The sequence below is a fragment of the Theropithecus gelada genome, chromosome 10, assembly GCF_003255815.1.
Source record: "Theropithecus gelada isolate Dixy chromosome 10, Tgel_1.0, whole genome shotgun sequence".
Lineage (NCBI taxonomy): Eukaryota > Metazoa > Chordata > Mammalia > Primates > Cercopithecidae > Theropithecus > Theropithecus gelada.
Window position 1 is genome coordinate 40862273 of NC_037678.1, and position 18444 is coordinate 40880716.

Sequence of the window (18444 nt, forward strand, 5' to 3'; positions counted from 1 at the left end):
GATTTTGGTTGTGGTGTGAGGTAGGGGTCATTTCACTTTTTTCTTAAAGATGCCCCATTGGCCCAGCACCATATATTGAAAAGACAGTCTTTCCTCCATTGTTTCAGTGGAAATGGGCAAACTTTCCCACAGATGGCCAGATCGTAAATATTTTAGGTATCTCAGGCTAAGGGGCAAAATTGAGGACACTGTATAGGTACTTACATAACCCTTTAAAATGGAATCATTTAAAAATGTAAAAACCATTCTTAGCTTGCTGGCCATAAAAGTCCTATGGGCTACAGCAGCTGGTACCTGCTCTACAGCACTGCTCTTATAATAAAAAATCAAGGGTTCGCACCCTGGGCATTTGACAAGGCTCATCAGATTGTAAAGATGAACTGGGTGGATTTTGTAGTATGAAAGTTACACGTCCATGAAGCTGATTTTTAAAAACATTACGTATCTTTTTCTGGGCTCACTATTTTTATTCCAAGTGTCTATCCAATCATCTTTGCTCCAAAATGACACCATTTTAATGGCTGTGATTCAGCGGTTCTCAAAAGGGGGCAGTTTTGCCCCCCATGGGAACATTTGGCAGTGGCTGGAAAGAGCTTGGGTTGCATATGGAAGTTATGGGGCTTCACCTGGCATCTAGCAGGTAGAGGCCAGGAGTGTGGCTTACTATCCTGTAGCACACAGGACAGCTCCAACAACGTGTCTGGAAGGACATGTCCTCCCATTTTTTCTTGTTCTAGGCTACCTTCGCCTTTTCCATTTCCATTAAAAATTTTAAGTCGGCTCTTTACTCTTCCCAAAACGAGCAAACAAAAAATCTGCTGGAATTTTTATTGAGGTTGTGTTGACTCTATGGCAACTTTGGGTAGAATCAATATTCTAACATAAGCCTTCCAAGTTATGAGCTTGGCATATCCTTCCATTTTTATAGGTCTTCAATTTTTTTCAACAAAATGTAAGAAGTCTTGTACATTTTTGTTAGATTTATTCCCAGTTATATGATCATTTTTAATGCCATTGTAATTGGGATCTAGTTCAGATTTTATTTTCTAATGATTTATTCCTGGTACATAGAAGTACAACTGTTATGTCCAGCACCCTTGCTAACCTTACTCATGAATACCAACAACTTAGGACAGCTTCTTTCAGGACAGATTACATTTTCTAACATTCATAATCATATAAACTACAAATAATGTCAGTTTTATTTATTCTAATTTCTTTTTCTTGCCTTACTGCATTGGCTTGTACCTCCAGTGTGTGTATCCTCACTATCAGGATTTGGGAAGACAAAACTTTGGGGAAGCAATTCCTCTTGTTGTGATCTTTGGACAGGTTTGTGTAAGATTTGTTTTAATTTCTCCTGACAGCTTGGGTAGAACTTACTAGTGGAGCCAACAGGTGTGGACATTTCTTTGTGATGAGGATTTTAGTTTTAATTTTGTTTGTAACAGTAAAACAGTTCAGGTTTTTTTTTTTCTTATGTTAGTTTCGTAAGGTGTATATTTCTATACTATTGTCCTTTTCATGTATATTTTTAAGTGTGTTGGTATAAATTGTATATAATGTCCTCAAATGATCTTTCTGATGTCCACAAGATTAGTCACGATGTCGGCTTTTCATCCCTGATAAGGACTGTTGCAGTTTATACCTTTTCTTTTTACTCAGTCTGATCAGCCTCGTAGTTTAAAGGATGAACTTAGTTATTTCTATTGTTTTCTGTTTCATTGTTTTCTCCTCCTGTGTTAACAATTTCTTTCTTTAGACTTTGGGTCTCATTTTCTGTTATTTTTATAGTTTCTTGAGATGAATGCCTGGATTGTTGATTTTCTGCCTTTTTTTTTTTCCTTTTTTTTTAAGGTAGGGTCTCGCTCTGTTGCCCAGGCTGGAGTGCAGTGGTGCAATCTTGGCTCACTGCAACCTCTGCCCCCTGGGTTCAAGCAATTCTCCTGCCTCAGCCTCCTGAGCAGCTGGGATTACAGGGGTGCACCACCACGCCTGGCTAACTTTTGCATGTTTAGTAGAGATGAGGTTTCGCCATGTTGGCTGGGCTGGGCTCCAACTCCTGACCTCAGGTGATACACCTGCCTTGGCCTCCCAAAGTTCTGGGATTACAGGCGTGAGCCACCATGCTCAGCCAATTTTCTGCCTTCTTTATCTTGTAATATATGTATTTAAGGCTAAATATTTCCATCTGGGCATGACTTTAGCTACATCCCAGTAGTTTTATTACTCAGTTCAAAATATTCATTAATTTCCATGTGATTTTTTTTTTTTTCTGCCCAAGGGTTAATGAGAAGGCTTTTACTTAACTTCTAAATCTATGGGGATTTTCCAGTTATGTTCTTTGTTATTGATTTCTAGTCTACTTGCTCTGAGTTAAGAAAACAAACTATGTTTTGATTTTAAACCTTTGAAGTATGTTGCAAATTGCTTGAAGGCTATGAAGTATGTTGGGACTTGCTTGGTGAATATTTGTAAATGTTCTGTCTATACTTAAAAATCATGTGTATTTAGCAGTGGTTGGTTTCTGTGCTTTTATACATCTCGGTAAAGCCAGACCTGTTAATTGTGTGATTCTAATCTCTTTCCTTACTGGTATCTTCTGCTTGTTCTATTATTCGCTAAGAAATTTTGTTAAAATTGATCACTGATTGCATAGTTATTTCTCCTTTTATTTCTATCAATTTTGGCACAAATATTTTGAAGTCATATGAAGTGCACACAAATGTAGGATTCCTGTATCTTCTTGGTGAATTGTTTGTCATTATGAGGTGTTCCTCCTTGAACAGAATGCTTTGTCCTCAGATTCTATCATCTGATATTAACAGAGTCCACTAGCTTCCTTTTGATTAATACTTGCATGTATTTATTTCTCTAAGATTTTACTGCTAACCTTTAGCTTTATACCTTTCAGATGTATCTTTTATAAGCTGCCTATCTTTAGGCATTTAAAGATAAGATGGATTTATCTTTATCCATCAATTTATTTTTTAAAATTATAACAAATATATTTTCATTTGCTATAATTACAAATATATTTGCAAATCTGCCATCTTACTCAAAGAGAAAGGTATAGCCCATCTCTTGTTTTCATTTCTCTTTTTTTGTATTTTTTGGCTTGATAATGGAAAAAACAGAATAATAAAAATTTATTATGTCACTATTTATAGACTTTTATGACTCTTTTAGTGATTTTCTAAAGCCTTTGTAACAAGTGTCTTTGTTTTATTTAGGAGTAATATTAATTTGTGATTTCCATCATTTTTGAGAAAAATGCAAACAACTTCCATCTCTTTGATTCCATTTATCCCTTCTCAAAGTTTATGCAGTTTTGCTGTGAATTCGAGTTCTCTATTTACACCCATGAAACGTTACACTGCTGTGATTCATTTGTATTTTTCTGTGTACTTGGCCTTTTCCCAGCTCTTCATTCTTTCCTCCATTTCTGAGTGTTTGCCTCAAATTGTTTTATTTTGTTTGAAGAACATCATTTGGGACAGATTCTTTCAGTTTCTCTTCATTCAACTTTAATTATTGAAAGACAGTTTTACCGGATGATAGAATTCTGTTTTCTTTTAGCACTTTTAAGATATCATTCCTTGAGAGGCCAAGGCCGGTGAATCATGAGATCAAGAGATCGAGACCAGCCTGGCCAACATGGTGAAACCTCATCTCTACTAAAAATACAAAAATTAGCCTGTCATGGCAGCACACGTCTGTGATCCCAGCTACTTGGGAGGCTGAGGCAGGAGAATCACTTAAACCTGGGAGGTGGAGGTTGCAGTGAGCTGAGATCGCGCCACTGCACTGCAGCCTGGATGACACAGTGAGACTCTGTCTCAAAAAAAAAAAAAAAAAAAAATCATTCCATTGTCTTCTAACCCCCCAACAAGCCCCCAGCTCCTGCTGAGAAGTCAGTCTCCTAGTCGTTGCTCCCTCAAAGGAACTCTGCCTTTTCTGTCTGCTTTTGAGATTTCCTCTTTGTCTTCGGGTTGTAACTATTTTACTATAAAGCATCCAGGTACTGTTTTTTAAAATATTTCTCCTGCACAGAGTTCATAGGGCTTCTTGAATCCATGCCTAGATGAATGTTATCAGTTTTGGAATATTTTCTGCCACTATATTTTCGAATATTACTTCTGCTCCGTTTTCTCTCTCCCCCTCATATTGCAAATATACACATTAGACCTTCTTACTACTTCTCCAATATCTCTTACGCTTGCTTCTGTATTTTCCTTCTGTGTATCTCTTCACGCTTTACAGCATGAATGTTTTTGATATTTTTTGCTTCACTAATTCTTTCTTCAGCTATGTCAAATCTGCAGATATATCTATCCATTGAGCTCTTCATTTTGTGTGGTTTAGTTTTCAGTTCCAAATTGCCCAATGATTAATAATTCTGTTTTATACCTTCTAATTATCTGTCAAAGTCTTCTATTTAATTTGCTTAAAGATAGTAAGTGTAGTTACTGTAAAATCTGTCTGATCGTCCCATGCTCTGGAGCCTCTGTGGGTCCTTTCTTTGTTGTCTGTTTTTGAGACAGAGTCTCGCTCTGTCACCCAGGCTGGAGTGCAGTGGCTCACTCGGCTCACTGCAAGTTCCTGCCTCCCGGGTTCACACCATTTTCCTGCCTCAGCCTCCCGAGTAGCTGGGACTACAGGTGCCCACCACCACACCCAGCTAATTTTATTTTATTTTTTGTATTTTTAGTAGAGATGGGGTTTCACTGTGTTAGCCAGGATGGTCTCAATCTCCTGACCTCATGATCTGCCCACCTCGGCCTCCTAAAGTGCTGGGATTACAGACGTGAGCCACCGCACCTGGCCCCTGTGGGTCCTTTCTTTTCCGCTACTTCTTTCGATTGTTCTTTCTACATCTTATCCCTCCTCATGTGCCCAGTCATGAGGCTGAGTGCTGGACGTTGAATATGAAAGGAGATGGGCACAGCTCAAGGCCTGGGTGACAGTTCACACTGGGGAAGATGCACAGTTGCTTCTGGCAGGCGGCCAGGACACCAGCAATCCGGTGTCACCTTGATCATCGATAGAGACTGGCATCACGCTCTGTAAGGGCGCATCAACCAGGTGACCCAGCGTCCCACAGTGGCTCCCACTCCCTGCCTGCCTCCTCCTGCCCCCATGCCACCCGGCGAGGCCCAGCAGCTGTGATAAGCACAGGACCGTGAAGTCTGGAACCAGGCAATGACAGCCATATGCTGCTATTTTCCACCCCCGACCTCCATAACCTCATGAAATATCAACACCCTTTGGCTGGGACGTGGGTAGCATTACTCTCCCATTCTCCAGAGCAGCTCACCTCAAAGTTGTGTGAATTCTCCCAACACACCCAGCCAGTAAGTCGCAGAAGCCTTGCCGTGGACCCACACCCCGGGCGGCTGCTCTTGCACCATGTCGGGCTCTGCCACACCTGCAAAGTCCTTTTCCATTCCTTCCCCACACATCGCTCTCCCATGCAGCACACAGCTGTGGTCACATGCTCAGCACCCTCATCTGTGATGTGACAGCACCCACTCCCAGGCGTGTGGAGAGGGTTAGACGAGCTAACACCACTTGGGGCAAGGTCTGAGTGGGTCCTAGAAAGTCAGGAGAGGAACCATTGGCAACACAAGTGCTGGAGGACCGGGTCTCCTGGGCTGCGGAGACTGCCCACCGCGCCCTGCAACAGCCATGTCTTAGGGACTCAGGGCTGCACCCCACAGTGACCCCACGGCCCTCATGGGACAGGGTCCCCAGGCTGCCCAAGGGCCTGCCTTGTTCACCAGGGTGTGGCTTGTAATAATGACTCAGGAAAGAACAAAAACGACATACGCCAGACTCACAGGTGGGCCTCACGATTCACTATTTGGGGGCCACTGCCGTTACAGCCGCGCTCTGCTGCCTGATTTAACACCTGGCTCCCCGGGTGTGCTGGGCCTGGGACATGAATTCAGTGTCCCCTGCTCCTCTGGTTGGGTGCTTCCTGCGCCAGCCTGGCGTGGGTCGAGGAGCAATTCCCACGGGGACTGTCTAGCAGCAACCACAGCTGGACCTGCCCCTTCCTCAGAGGACCAGGGGATTAAATCTGAAATCGCTTCATTAACATGCCCAAGAAAAGGTGCCATTATATTTTCAATCAGAGCCTTCACCAGAGGCTTTCGACAGGCTCTCAGGGGCTCTGCTCTCGGCTCACGAGGTGCCAAGTTTCTGCATCACAATCGGAGACTTGGGGACAGCTTGGAAGTCACAGGCGTGATGGGGATGCAAGTCCCTGCCTGTCAGTGTCCCGGTACAGCTCCTGGAGGGAAGGGGCCCCCATGGCACAGGGTCCCCAGGATGTCCAGGCTCACCGGGCGTGGCTTGTAATAATCACTCAGGAAAGAACAAAAATGACATACACCATCCTAGACTCTTCAGGACTCACAGGTGGGGCTCATGATTTGGGGGCCACTGCCATTAGAGGCGCACTCTGCTGCCTGGTTTAACACACTCAGGAGGATGCTCAAGACCTCCTTCCCCCTGGGGGTCAGCTCATCACGCGGTGAAGACTGTCCGCCCGAGTCACACTTTGTCTTTTCTAACCTAAACCACCTCCACGTCCATCTAAGAAACAAGTCAGAAGAGGACACAGGTCCCTCCCTTCCCAAAGTGGGTTCCTTGGCACACCTGTCTTGCAAGCTTTCCATGGAGAAGGGTTCCTTGGTCAGACAGTTTGGGGAAACTTGCAGACTGTGTCCCACTCAGAGGCTTACACAGCACACGAGGCCTGAGGTTCTGGGAAACCCACGGAAAGGAATCTGCTTGCCTCTGCTTAATGCTTTACTTCCTGAGGTCCCTTTTCCGAGGGAGTGCCCATGATTGCTAGCGGCCGCCGCCTTGCATGGTGATTTCTTTTGCTCACCATACCTCAAATGACCCCACAGAGGCCTCATGTTACCTGGGGCGGGGGATCTGGAGGGGTTGGCACACGTTCTCTCCACCACTGTGGCCCCCCAGGCAGGCAGCTGCAACAGCTGGACCTGAATGAAGGCTGGCCTTCCTTAGCGCCCTCCCACAGCCCTCCTGGTTGCAGCTTCTTCAGCAGCCTCCACACCTTAAGGCTGGCATAGTGGCTGCAACCAATGCCAGGACACTCAAGGTGGATGGGACCTGGCCACTTCCCCATAAGGCACAGGGAACCTAACAGCTAGGAACTGGGGGATGAACACAGGTTGTTCAGGAGCCTGGTGCTGGATTGCTGGAATGTGCGGGGATGAAAGGGAGCTCTCAGGACAGGGGATAGTGAAGGCACCCTCCCTGTCACCCAGATGAGCCAGGCAGCGGGTTAGAAGGAGGCAGAGTCAGAGGGCAGCTGGGATGCTGAACAGCAGACGTTTTATGTCTGTGTGAAGCTGTCTCTCTCTCTCTCTCTCCCCCTCCCTCCCTCCGTCTCCCTCTCCTCTCTCTCTCCCTCTCCCTTCTTCTCTCTCCTCGCTCTCCCAGCCATCTCTCTCCCTCCTTCTTTCTCTCCCTTTCTTCCTCTCCCTTCCTCTCCTTTCCTGTCTCTTTCTGCTTCTCTTCTTCTCTTTCTCCCCCTCCCTCTCTCTCCCTCTCCTACCTGTCCTTTCCTGTCTCCCTTCACCTGTCTTCCTCTCTCTTCGTCTCTCTCTCCATCCCTTCCCCACTCTCTGGTTGGCTCCTTTCCAACCACATGATCTCTGCCTCGCTTCTCATCCCTCCAGGCTTCAGAACGCCCTGGGCCTGGTGGGCTACAAACTTCGGGAGGCAGGAGAGATTTCAGAATATGCAGTGCCCAGTTTGAAATGAAAATGTGGGGCCCCTTGTTCAAAAACATATGAAAAGCATCAAGACCGTGGCATAGTGTCTGAACCTGAGTGTGGGGCCTGTGCACCTGCCCAGGGGACCTTCCTGCAATGATGGCCGTGTCTCAGGTCAGTGAAGAGGGCAGGGGTGCTCGGCTGGCAATGACCTGAGCGGCACAGCCCGAGGAGGAGGTGACTGTCCATCCTGAGGGAGCCCTGGCAGAGGCTCTGCCTGGGGCCTGCAGGAGGAACTAAGACATCTAAAGTCCGGTGCAGACCTGGGCGGTCACACCTTACCTTGTGTCCAGAGTGCAGGGACGAGGTCTGGGCCACCAGCAGCCGTACCACGGCGTCCCATCTCTCTGCTGTCTGGCTGTCCCACGCGGTCACCGTGAACGCCACCTGCTCGGAGGGGACCTGCAGCTCCCGGGTGGCGAAGACCGTCCCGTCGGACCCAACTTTGAAGTCCACGCTGTTGGTCTCGTATTGCATCCCCTTGGTCCCCACACAGCTGCTGAACTTGACTGCAAGAGGAGAGGGAGACAGTCAGGATCGGCCTGGCCAGCAGAAGGGTGGTAACAATGGCAGCAACCATGCAGGACGCTCTCCAGGCCCCCCGTGGGCATCAGGGGCATGAGGTCTGCACTGATTTCTCCACCTCCTGAGAGGGTGGTGTGTTTTATCTCAACCCCTAGAGAATTAGCCAGAGGCCTTTTAAAAAGGAGGGAAAAAACAAAGCAACGCTGAGCTTCCGTTCTATCTACAACACAGCTGCACTCCCTTCCGCAAATGCATCTCTCCCTCGCCGCTATTACCTCCGAATTCAGCCGGAGTCTGTGAGCAGCATAGTGGGTACCCTCCACCTCAAATATATGCCCTCGGTTCCCCCCACTCTTGCCTACGCAAATCTTCTTCCTGCCATGGGAGACTGTGAAGCCCCTAATGGACCTGTTTCTCCACCCCAAGAAGGAGCAAGAGGGAGCTGGCATCTGGGGACCGTTCCCCCACGGCAGGTGGATTCTGGCAGCAGAACTGGGCTCTGCTGTGTTTCTGGTCCTTTTTATTACTAAGCCAGAACTGATGCCTGCAAACTGCCTTGGGGTGGGCTGGGCAGATGCGGCCAGGGCAGACCCTGGCCCCACCAAGTGCTTTCTTGGTGAATTGGAAACCGAGTTGAAGGCAGACAGTCTCTTGATACTGCTCGGTGCTGCGCATTGCTTCACTTCCAAAACATTACTAGGCACCAGGATGCCAACCTCCCTTCATGGCTCCAGCACCATGGCCATCTCTAATTCTGCCGCAGAAGAAGACACCTCCAGAGGCGCAGATTCATCCGGACACATTAGTGCATTTTTTAGACGTGTGCTTTTGCAACTGTCACCTACAGCCATGGCAAATTATGACGCGCCCACAACCCGTGTCACATTCTGCTGATAAAAGCCACGGATAAAGTTACCTAGTATTTATAAAAATGTGGGTATCTAAGCAATTATGGTAGGAGGATTGGTTTTTCAAGCAATTTTGCTGTCACAGCTTACATGATTTAATTACTATTTATTCGAGAAACCAAAAAAAAGCGACTCACTGTTACATTAGATAAAGTGTTTTCCCCTCGCGTTCACCTTTTACTGTTGTCTGCCTTGAAAGAATAAATAACGTGTCTGTTCCCTCGTCTCAAATAGTTCACTTTGGGTATCTTCCCAGCCAATGGCACCTCCCACTTGTGCGTTTCATGTGAAAATGTTTTTAAACGTGATGACACCAGGCATTTCCACCCTGTCTGGTTCCAAAGAGCAATGAAACTTCCAGACTCCAGGGCCCCCCCGGTGGCTCCTCTGATGGACGGCGGCAACCCAGGCAATGGTCCGCTATGGCTCCCTGGACCTACTCCCCCTCTAAGGACAGAATCATTACATTTTGTTTTTTCAAGTGACAGGAAAATTCCAAACTGCTTTTATAGTACTGTTTGCCCGATGGTAAACAAGTTAAAATCAGCAACAACTTAGTGGATCAATCATTTCTGACATCCGATTGTCACTGACAAGGATAAAAATGACAGCTCTGTGATTGCTGAGAGATGAGCACAAATACACAAATAAGCCCCTTTGTTCTCTAAAAGCAAATTCCTAATAAAACTAATGCAATTTGACAGCAGCAGGAGGGTTTGTGTTGTCTTCAGGATTAAACAGTGTTGTAGTTAAAAAAAAGTACAGGCACCCAGCTTTGGCAACACCTTAGGCAAGCGTTGAAGCTGCTTTGAGAATGAATGGGCCACCACCGTCTGAACCGCCGGGCAGGAAACAGCGGGGGCGTCGGCCACGTGAACCAAGGACTTTGCAGGTGAAAGGTGTTGCCTGCAGGAAAGACCCTGGGTGAAACTACGACAGGGCCCTCAAAGGCAGCTCCGTGGGTGGCTTGGGGGAGTGATACCCAGGGGACTGCACCAGGGCCCCTGCACACCGGCTTCCTAGATTTTTTTTGTTGTTGTTGTTGTTTGAGCCGGAGTCTTGCTCTGTTGCCCAGGCTGGAGTGCAGTGGTGCCATACTGGCTCACTGCAACCTCCGCCTCCCAGGTTCAAGTGATTCTCCTGCCTCAGCCTCCCGAGTAGCTGGTACTACAGGCGCGCACCACCATGCGTGGCTGATTCTTGCATGTTTAGTAGAGGCAGCGTTTCACCATGTTGGCCACGCTGGTCTCGACCTCCTGACCTCAGGTGATCTGCCCGCCTCGGCCTCCCAAAGTTCTGGAATTACAGGCGTGAGCCCCTGCGCCCGGCCACTTCCTAGATCTTTATGCCTTTTCTGTCTGTGTCTGACATGGCCCCGTCCAATCATGAGAAAGCTCCAGGGCTTTATGACAAGATGCAGTCCCAACATCCCGTTTTGGTCTAACCATAACTTGGGTGTTCTGCTCAAAACACGACGTCTGTGTCTGAACACTCGGCCCACTAGCGTTTGCGATTCTGAGTCCTCATCCCAGAGAAGCAGGAGGAAAACAGGAGCTGCCGCTGGCAGAGAAGGAAGCAGCCCAGGGGACAAAGTGTCAGGACATGGTTACGCAAATGGTGCTGGCCCACACCCTCCTGGAGAGAGGCCGGGAAGATGCGGGGGTCATTCAGAGACCCCAGTGTTGGGGGGACCTGCATTCCAGGCGAAGAAAGGAACTTCAGAACCTTCAGTACCTGCTCCTGTGCCCCACCAGGCTGTGGCCTCTTTCATAAGGAAAGAGCAATAAGACAGGTCTTTGGCGACGCCAGAGGCATTCATAGAACATTAGCACTGAGTGTATGAACACTCCCTTTGGAAACTCTGAAATGTGGGTATCTGTGAACGCCACTCAGAATGTTACTAACACTTTGCCATGCTATAGAAACGGCAAGTGAGTGTGCAGGGCAGCTCCAAGGGAGAGATGTCTGAGGTCTTGGGATGGGGACTCCTCCCTGTATCCTGTTTGTCTTTCCTTGAGAATTGCCTAAATATGTTTTCCCTCTTTACTTTGGCTACTGGGAAGCTCAGAGGCAGTACTGTAGCCAGCTTTTCTAACAATGCTGAGACATTTACTAACCTCAACACATTCCATTCTATTTTTCACCTTTGTTTCCTCTTCAACCTGCTTCCTTCCTCTTGCTTCCTTTTTAATTTTTGGAGTCTTTGCCTCTCTCTGCAAGGTTAAATGCATTCCAGGAGGACAACAGAAAAGTGCACATGTATGTGTGGGTGTCGGCATGCACCGAGTGTCCCCGTGTGCAGAGAGGATGCTTCTCACGGTGTTGCCTGGCACAGACTTATTTGGATTCTGCTTTGCCTCTCTACAAACGTGGCTGGAGTCTGAACCTGAGGAGTCGGCTGGAGAGGCCCCTGGCTACTTACAGAACTTTCTGTGGGTGCTTGGAGTCCTGTGCTGCCCTCGCCTCTGCAGCGGTCGGGAGTGGCCTGATCTCTGCCTGAACCTTGGCTCTGGCCAGCACTGGGCAGTCTTTCCAGTTTCACCTTCTGAGCTGGGCCCGGGCTCCAAGCCCGCTGTCACTCAGCCTCCTCTAGGCAGGAACCTGGTGCCTCAGCCCCATCCAGACCCCTCACTCTGGACTCTCCAGACTGGACACAGAGGTTGTGACTGGCGGTTTCTGGCAGAGCTGGCTCTGGCCCAGTGCTCAGGCCTGGCTGGGATGTTGGCTCCCATGGAAACCTGTAACCTGCCCCACCCCTCCCCTCACATCACCCATTTTTGTTTCATTCCCTGGCTTCATAACTGGGATTCCTGTGTCCTCCCATATCCCCCCAGGACTGATGAATGTGCTGAGGCCAGGGCTGGTGTCCTGGGACCAGACAGCATCAGGCACCTGGTCAGGGTGAAGTGGGGGTGAAGCCTCCCCTGGCTGCTCCGGGACTCCCGTCAGGCTGAGGGCAGAAAGGGGGCTTCTGTCCTGTTTTGTGCTCAGCCCAGAATCCGCACGGGACCCCCCGCACTTCCCTCCCCATGGGAAACAGCCCCCAGAGGAGACCGCGTCAGCAGCCACCCAGCGGGAAGGCGAGTAACCCAGCAGCAGCACCCCGACTGGAAGTTTAGTTTTTAGTTTTCTTACGTATTTGTTTTTGATCTCCTAATTTCTCTCTTAGTCTTCAGGAGAGAATTAAAATCCAATGGATTCCCAGAAAACTTTTCCCTCGATGTACCAGCAAAAACCTACAATGCCCTGAAAAGCCGCCACTGCGACCTGAATGCAGATCACACGTACTGTCCCAGTCCCTGCAGCCTCCATGCAGCGGGTGCGCTGCCAGGCATGGGAAGGCAGCACCGGCGAGCGGAACTGGCCCATTTTGCAGATGAGGAAGCTGAGGCTCAGGGACGTTTCATGCCTTCGTCAAGGTGGTGGGAGGAGGAGTGGGATTGCCATGAAGGTGGTGGGAGGAGGAGTGGGATTGCTGTGAAGGTGGTGGGAGGAGGAGCAGGGTTTGCCACCTGACTTCAGGGATCTGTCGCCCTCGCCCAGCAGGGTTGGTTCTTCCCGAGGCTGGGAGGATGCCAAGCCTGGTGGGGGATGGGGGTGGCGGTGTGGTGTGGGGAGCTTCTGACTTGCACATTCTGAGGGAACATTTTGCAGCTGATGTGTGAACTGGACCCCAGGCGGTGCCTCTGAGGAATCCCCAAGGTTATGGCCCCTCAGGTCGCACTGGGGTGTTGGCTCCCACTTCTGCCTCAGGATGCAGGGTTTCTGCAGGGAAGCTGCGGATCAGCCTGCTGCCTTGGGCCCTAGGGACGCTGCAGCCCCAGAAAGAATTGTGGGGGACAAAAGAGTTGTTTCTTGGGGGAGAAAACACCTGTGTGGAAATGCAGGTGCCACGGGAGGGAAATCCTCCTGGGGAGGAGGGCACCTGTTCCATCCTCGGCCAACATGGGACCGCCTGGCGCCTAGAACCCACAGCCGCTACCTGCCACGCACATCTCTCCGTGGTTAGATAATTGCTTCCATTAGTTTTAAACAAACTTGACAAGAGACAGAAGGGTCTGGAGAGAAATTAAATCTAACTGTTTAAACATGCAGACAGAGCCTCCCTTGCCTCCGTCCCCCTGGAGGTGGCTGCTGCAGACCCCGAAGCCAGTGCTAGAGGTGGTACAGAGGATTGGGCCCTGGGGGCAGGCCTGGCACCGCCTGCCCCAAAGAGGTGGCCCCGGAGGGTGGGGAGGGGAACCGCTGCTGTCCTCACACCAGAGCCACAGGCATGGAACCTCAGGGTCCCAGCACCCTCTGCGTGCGCTGTGGGGCGGGTATGCATGTGCCCAGCAAGGAGGGTGTGCACCAGCAGCCCTCTGTACACCTACTCTGGTCTTGGGGTGCAAACCCCAACCACAGCCTCCTATCTCTGTGACCTTGAGGAACGGTGGCCCCTCTCTGAGCACAGTCTTTGTTTCTGTGAAACGGGAGTGACGGCAGCAGCTCGGGGAGGGGGACAAAGGCAGCGCATTGATCCCTTTGCTCAGTGCCTGGCACAGGGCACTGTGGGCGTCTGCTGCTGTCCTTATGCTCTGGCCAGCATGCCCTGTGACATCCTTCAGTGGCATGGACACAGCACTAGGGAGCAAGGCATTCAGCCAAGGTCACACAAGGTCAAAGTCGTCCATCCCACAAACACTTACTGAACACCAGGGTCTGCCGGGAACTGCACAGGGTGAGGCCAGGGTGGTCAGTGGCCAGGTGATGACAGCATGGATGGCCAAGCCCTCCAGGCTGCAGTGGGGTCACACCAGGGCCCTAGTTAGGTTGGGGGTCCCAGAGGTGGGATGGGGAGCAGTGCAGGGTGTTTGCGGCCAGCTGACTCTTGGGATTCCGAGCCTGTGGGGATCCCGCTTTTGCCCTGCTGGGGGCTGGCTCCCCCTCTTCACCCCAAGGTGTGGGGTGAGCAGCTTCTGAGGTTCTGGGCAGCCCGGCCCCATACCACTGGCCTCCCACTCTGGACAACATGGATTTAATTTTAAAGCCCGTGTTTTCTTCTGAGAAGACACCAGAGAACAGAAGCTACGCCATCTTTCACCCTCCAGGGACCACTCTCTGCCACCCACTCTGAAATATGACCAAATGCTGGGCTGGGCTCAGCCCCTGGGGCTGGCATTCAGCAGGATCCACAAAGCCATCCAAGCAACACGAGGAGCAACGAATGCCAAGGCAAACCTCCACCAGACACCCAGGAAGGGCGGCACACCAGAGACTCCAACAACCTGGGCCTTGTTCCAGGGCGGCTCTCCCTACCCCACCTCCCTTCTCCCGGCAGCTGTAGAGCAAAGCACAGGCTGAGGGTGGTCTGGGCTCCCCTTCCCATCCCTTTCCCCTTTCTGGGCTGGGATGTGGCTGGCCCCTGCCTGTCACCCACGTCTTCGTGCAGTGTGAATGTGGGCCTTAGTCTCCCTCTATTGCCCTGGTCTTGGTTGTGTTGTGGATGGAGTTTCTGTGGACCTCCCCGCTGGGTGACCTCACGTGGCTCCATCTCCCAGGACTCATGCCAATCCCACCCTGCTAAGAAGGGACCCCCGCCTGTCGTGAATGCGCCTCTGGACATGCACAGTTGAAGAAGGGCAGCTTGCTCCTCTCTCTCTCTGTCTTTCTCTCTCTCTCTCTCCTTCCTCCCTCCCTCCCCCCTCCCCCACCTTCATCCTTTCGCATGACTTATCACTGATGCCACCAGTCAGCAGACACCAGATGCAGGGACTGCCAGTGGGGCCGAGAGTGTGGGGCAGGGCAGACATTAACCAAGTCATCACATCAGACGTGCGGCACTCTACAAGGAAGACAGGCTCTGTGAGAGCCTGAGCCACGCTGGGTGGATAGGTGGGGAGGGCTTCCTTGATACCAGGACCCTTCTGTGGACATCTGGGGAATGAGGTTCCAGGGAAGGCTCGGGTGGGGAACACATTCCTGGTAGTGCAGATGGGACTTGCAAAGGTCCTGGGGCAGAGGAAGGGAGGAATTCCAGGACCTGAGAGCTGGTGTGACCGCAGCAGGGGCAGCTGGGGTGACAAGAATGAACACGGCGTGGTGGCAGGAAGACCCTCGGCCAGCGAGATGACCTACACCTTCAGGGTGGGGACTGGCCCGGGAGATGTTGCGTGGAGGCTGCTGACCTGGTGACTGCAAGGAGGCTCAGAGTTCTGCACAGGAACGGGGGGCACCCTGAGTTCCCAGGAGGTCCTGCAGTCTCTGGGACTGAGGGGGTGTCCTGAGTAGAAGCCACACCCAGACACCCCCTTTCGGCCCCAATGTTAAGAGAGCCATGGCCTTTCCTAGCCTTGCAAACAACTCGGGGAGCTGAGTTAGGAGGCTGTTGCAGTGGCTTCAGAAGCCCATCCTCAACATTTGGCTGCAAAGAGGATCACAGCCCCTGGGGTAGATGGCTGTGGGCCCCGCTTCATGCACATGCTCTCAGACCCGTCTGCTGGGGACAGAGAAATTCAAGAGCCAGGAAAAGAAGGAGAAAAGAAAGAAGAAAGAGGTGGAATGTCAGAGGGGAGCAGATTCCTTCATTCCTGTAGCAAAGACCCGTTAGCCATGGAGGCTGTGGGGAGGCCCCAACCCGGGACACCATCATCAGGGAGCACAGGGTCCAGCCATCGTCAGGAAGCACGGGGTCCAGCGGAGGGGGCAGATGGGGCCTCAGTCCCCCGAGTGGCCCTGAAGGTGCTGGCCCAGAGGCAGAACATCAGGGTCCCTGTGGCCCCCCAGGTTTCCTGTGCTTGGTCCCTGAGTCCCTGGGAGCCCCTTGGGGGTCTGCACTGGGCTGGACTGTGGTCCCTGCAGGCACCTTCCTCTACCCGCCACAGGTTCTGCCCATCAGGGGGGTGCAAGAAACAGAGGAGGGTAGGAGAGTGAGCACTCATGGGGACCGGGTTTCCCTTGGGGTGACAGTGGCCCAGCATTATGAATGTGCTCGATGCCACTGAATTGTATGCCTGAAAATGGGGACATTTACGTTATGTAAATTTTACTTCAATTTTTAAAAAGCAGCTTCCAGGGTCCCTAATTCCAGCTGCTGGGGAAACAGGAGAAGCCCTCCTGAGCTCTGTGCTGATGGGACCCCACCTGCACCCTGAGTCTCACACATCTCCCTGGAGAGGGTCCCGAGTGCCGGCCACAATTCCCTCTCCCTACAGAGATCCCCAGATCAGTCCAGGGCAGGGTCCCTCCTCCATGATTCCTGTCTCTTTCTGGCCCCTCTGTCATTTTTCCCGTCCCTGGGGAAGACAATGGTTCTCACTGGAGTGAACTGAGACAGAACCACCGATGTCGAGGGGGAGGGGCCGCAGAGCAACAGCCCTCCCCAGAGGACCGGGTACACCCAACACCAGGCACCTGCCCGAGGCCCTCTGAGGGCAGGGAGATTCTCAGGATGGGGGGGCTATCGTCTGCGCTGGGCCTCAGCCCTGGGGACTCAGGAGGGAGATTTGTAGGCTCTTGAATATCTGCCCGAGTTGTTATGTGTGCCTGTGCGCGCTTTGTGTGCGCTGTGTCCACGTGCTGGACGGGGACGGAGAAAACTGACGGCACAGGGAGAAACTGCTGCGGCTTAGCTCAGCCTCAGGAGCTCCCCACAGTCCCAAGCCTGCAGCAAGCCACACCGGGAGGCGCCTCGGAAATGATCCACTCCAGTCCCTTGTTTGAGTGATAGGGAAACTCAGCCCGCTGAAGGAAAACTACCTTTGGGATGAACTCTCATTATTCAAGCAGTTTCCCACACCCTGATTGAATCCCTGCACCTGCACCACACGGGGCCCAGAGTCACAACGAAGGCCACCCCTCCCCGTCTGGGGGTCTGGGCACTTCCAGAATCCGTGTAGCAGATGCCCCAATGCAAAGCATGTCGCAAGCCCACCGCCCCGGTGCTTTTCTTAGAATTCTGTGCATTCACAAAGCTTGCAGCTGGTGCAAACCTCACATAGAACAATTCCCCGTTCTGAGCCCGGGAAGTGTGCAGTGGGCCCTGCCCAGGCTTGGGCCAGTTCTGAACTCCGAGGAGCACGTGGTTTGATATTCCCCATGTGTAGCAGTCATAATTAGACCCTCAGCCACACAGCAGAGCCCGGCTTCTTTTGTTTTTCCAAGATGAAGGAAATAATTTTCTTAGCGTGCGACTTCACATCTCCCCCCAGCCCCCAGTCTCACGTGTGCACGGCAGTGACGGGTGCAGTGATGCGGATCAGAAGCCTCTGCGGAGACTCACCCACAGAGGAGCCAGCAGCTCCCCTCGTTAGGAGGCTTCCGGGTTAACCCTTTACCCCCATCACGTCTAATTGCTTCTCTGTGAACGGAGCCGGGAGACAGCCTGCGCTGGGAACAAGCCCTGAGTGACACCACCCTGCTTCCTGTGCGGCAGGAGCCTGCTGACATTTCCGGGGGCAGCAGCCTGCGTCTCCCCAAGACAGGCATGCCGGAGAATGGTGCTGCAGCTACAAAACACACCTTTTTATTATTTTTCTTGTTAGGTGAATTGAGAAAGATCAAATGAGCCAGAGGTGAGCTTGTAGCTGGGACCGTGCTGAGGAGAGGGTGAGTTTCAAACCCTCAGGTTCAACCAGCAGAGACTGCCAGCTTCCTTCCTTCCTTCCTTCCTTCCTTCCTTCCTTCCTTCCTTCCTTCCTTCCTTCCTTCCTTCCTCCCTCCCTCCCTCCCTCCCTCCCTCCCTCCCTCCCTCCTTCCTTCCATCCATCGCATACCGATTGCCTCCCTACGTATCGTCCTGGGTGCTGGGCAGTCAGTCCGCGTGGCATGTAGTGTGGTGGGGAGACCATGAGGCAGCCGGCCCATGAACAAAGTCACTGTGACAGGGACAGCCGGGGAGATGTGGGAGCAGAGGGCCTGTCGGGGGGAAGCATCCATCCCGAGGCCTCCATGACCAGGGGAGCAGCCACAGAAAGTCGGAGCAAGTGTGCTCTGATGCGGCAACAGCACGTGTGAAGGCCCGGAGGTAAGAGAGCCAGTGGGAGCGGCAGCTGTGAGCAGGATGAGGGCGACGGGAGAAGCAGGGATCCAGCCTGGTGGGCATGGACCACGACTGTGGACCCCTGGGCATGTAAATTTAACGGCTGCTACTGCCCGGAACCTGCTCTGCTTAGAACATAGACAATTCCCTTGAAACAACCGAAGACCCTCTTAAACGA

At 51.4% G+C, this 18444-nt stretch overlaps 1 protein-coding gene across 3 annotated transcripts in view; it reads right to left on the reverse strand.

Moving 5' to 3' along the window:
* CDH4 (cadherin 4) overlaps positions 1 to 18444 on the reverse strand; it is a 676597-nt gene that overhangs the window by 180321 nt on the left and 477832 nt on the right. For all 3 annotated transcript variants that reach the window (XM_025399162.1, XM_025399163.1, XM_025399164.1), the window contains one exon: positions 8097 to 8323. In XM_025399162.1, the coding sequence (XP_025254947.1) occupies positions 8097 to 8323 (227 nt within the window). The remainder of the gene's footprint in view (positions 1 to 8096; positions 8324 to 18444) is intronic.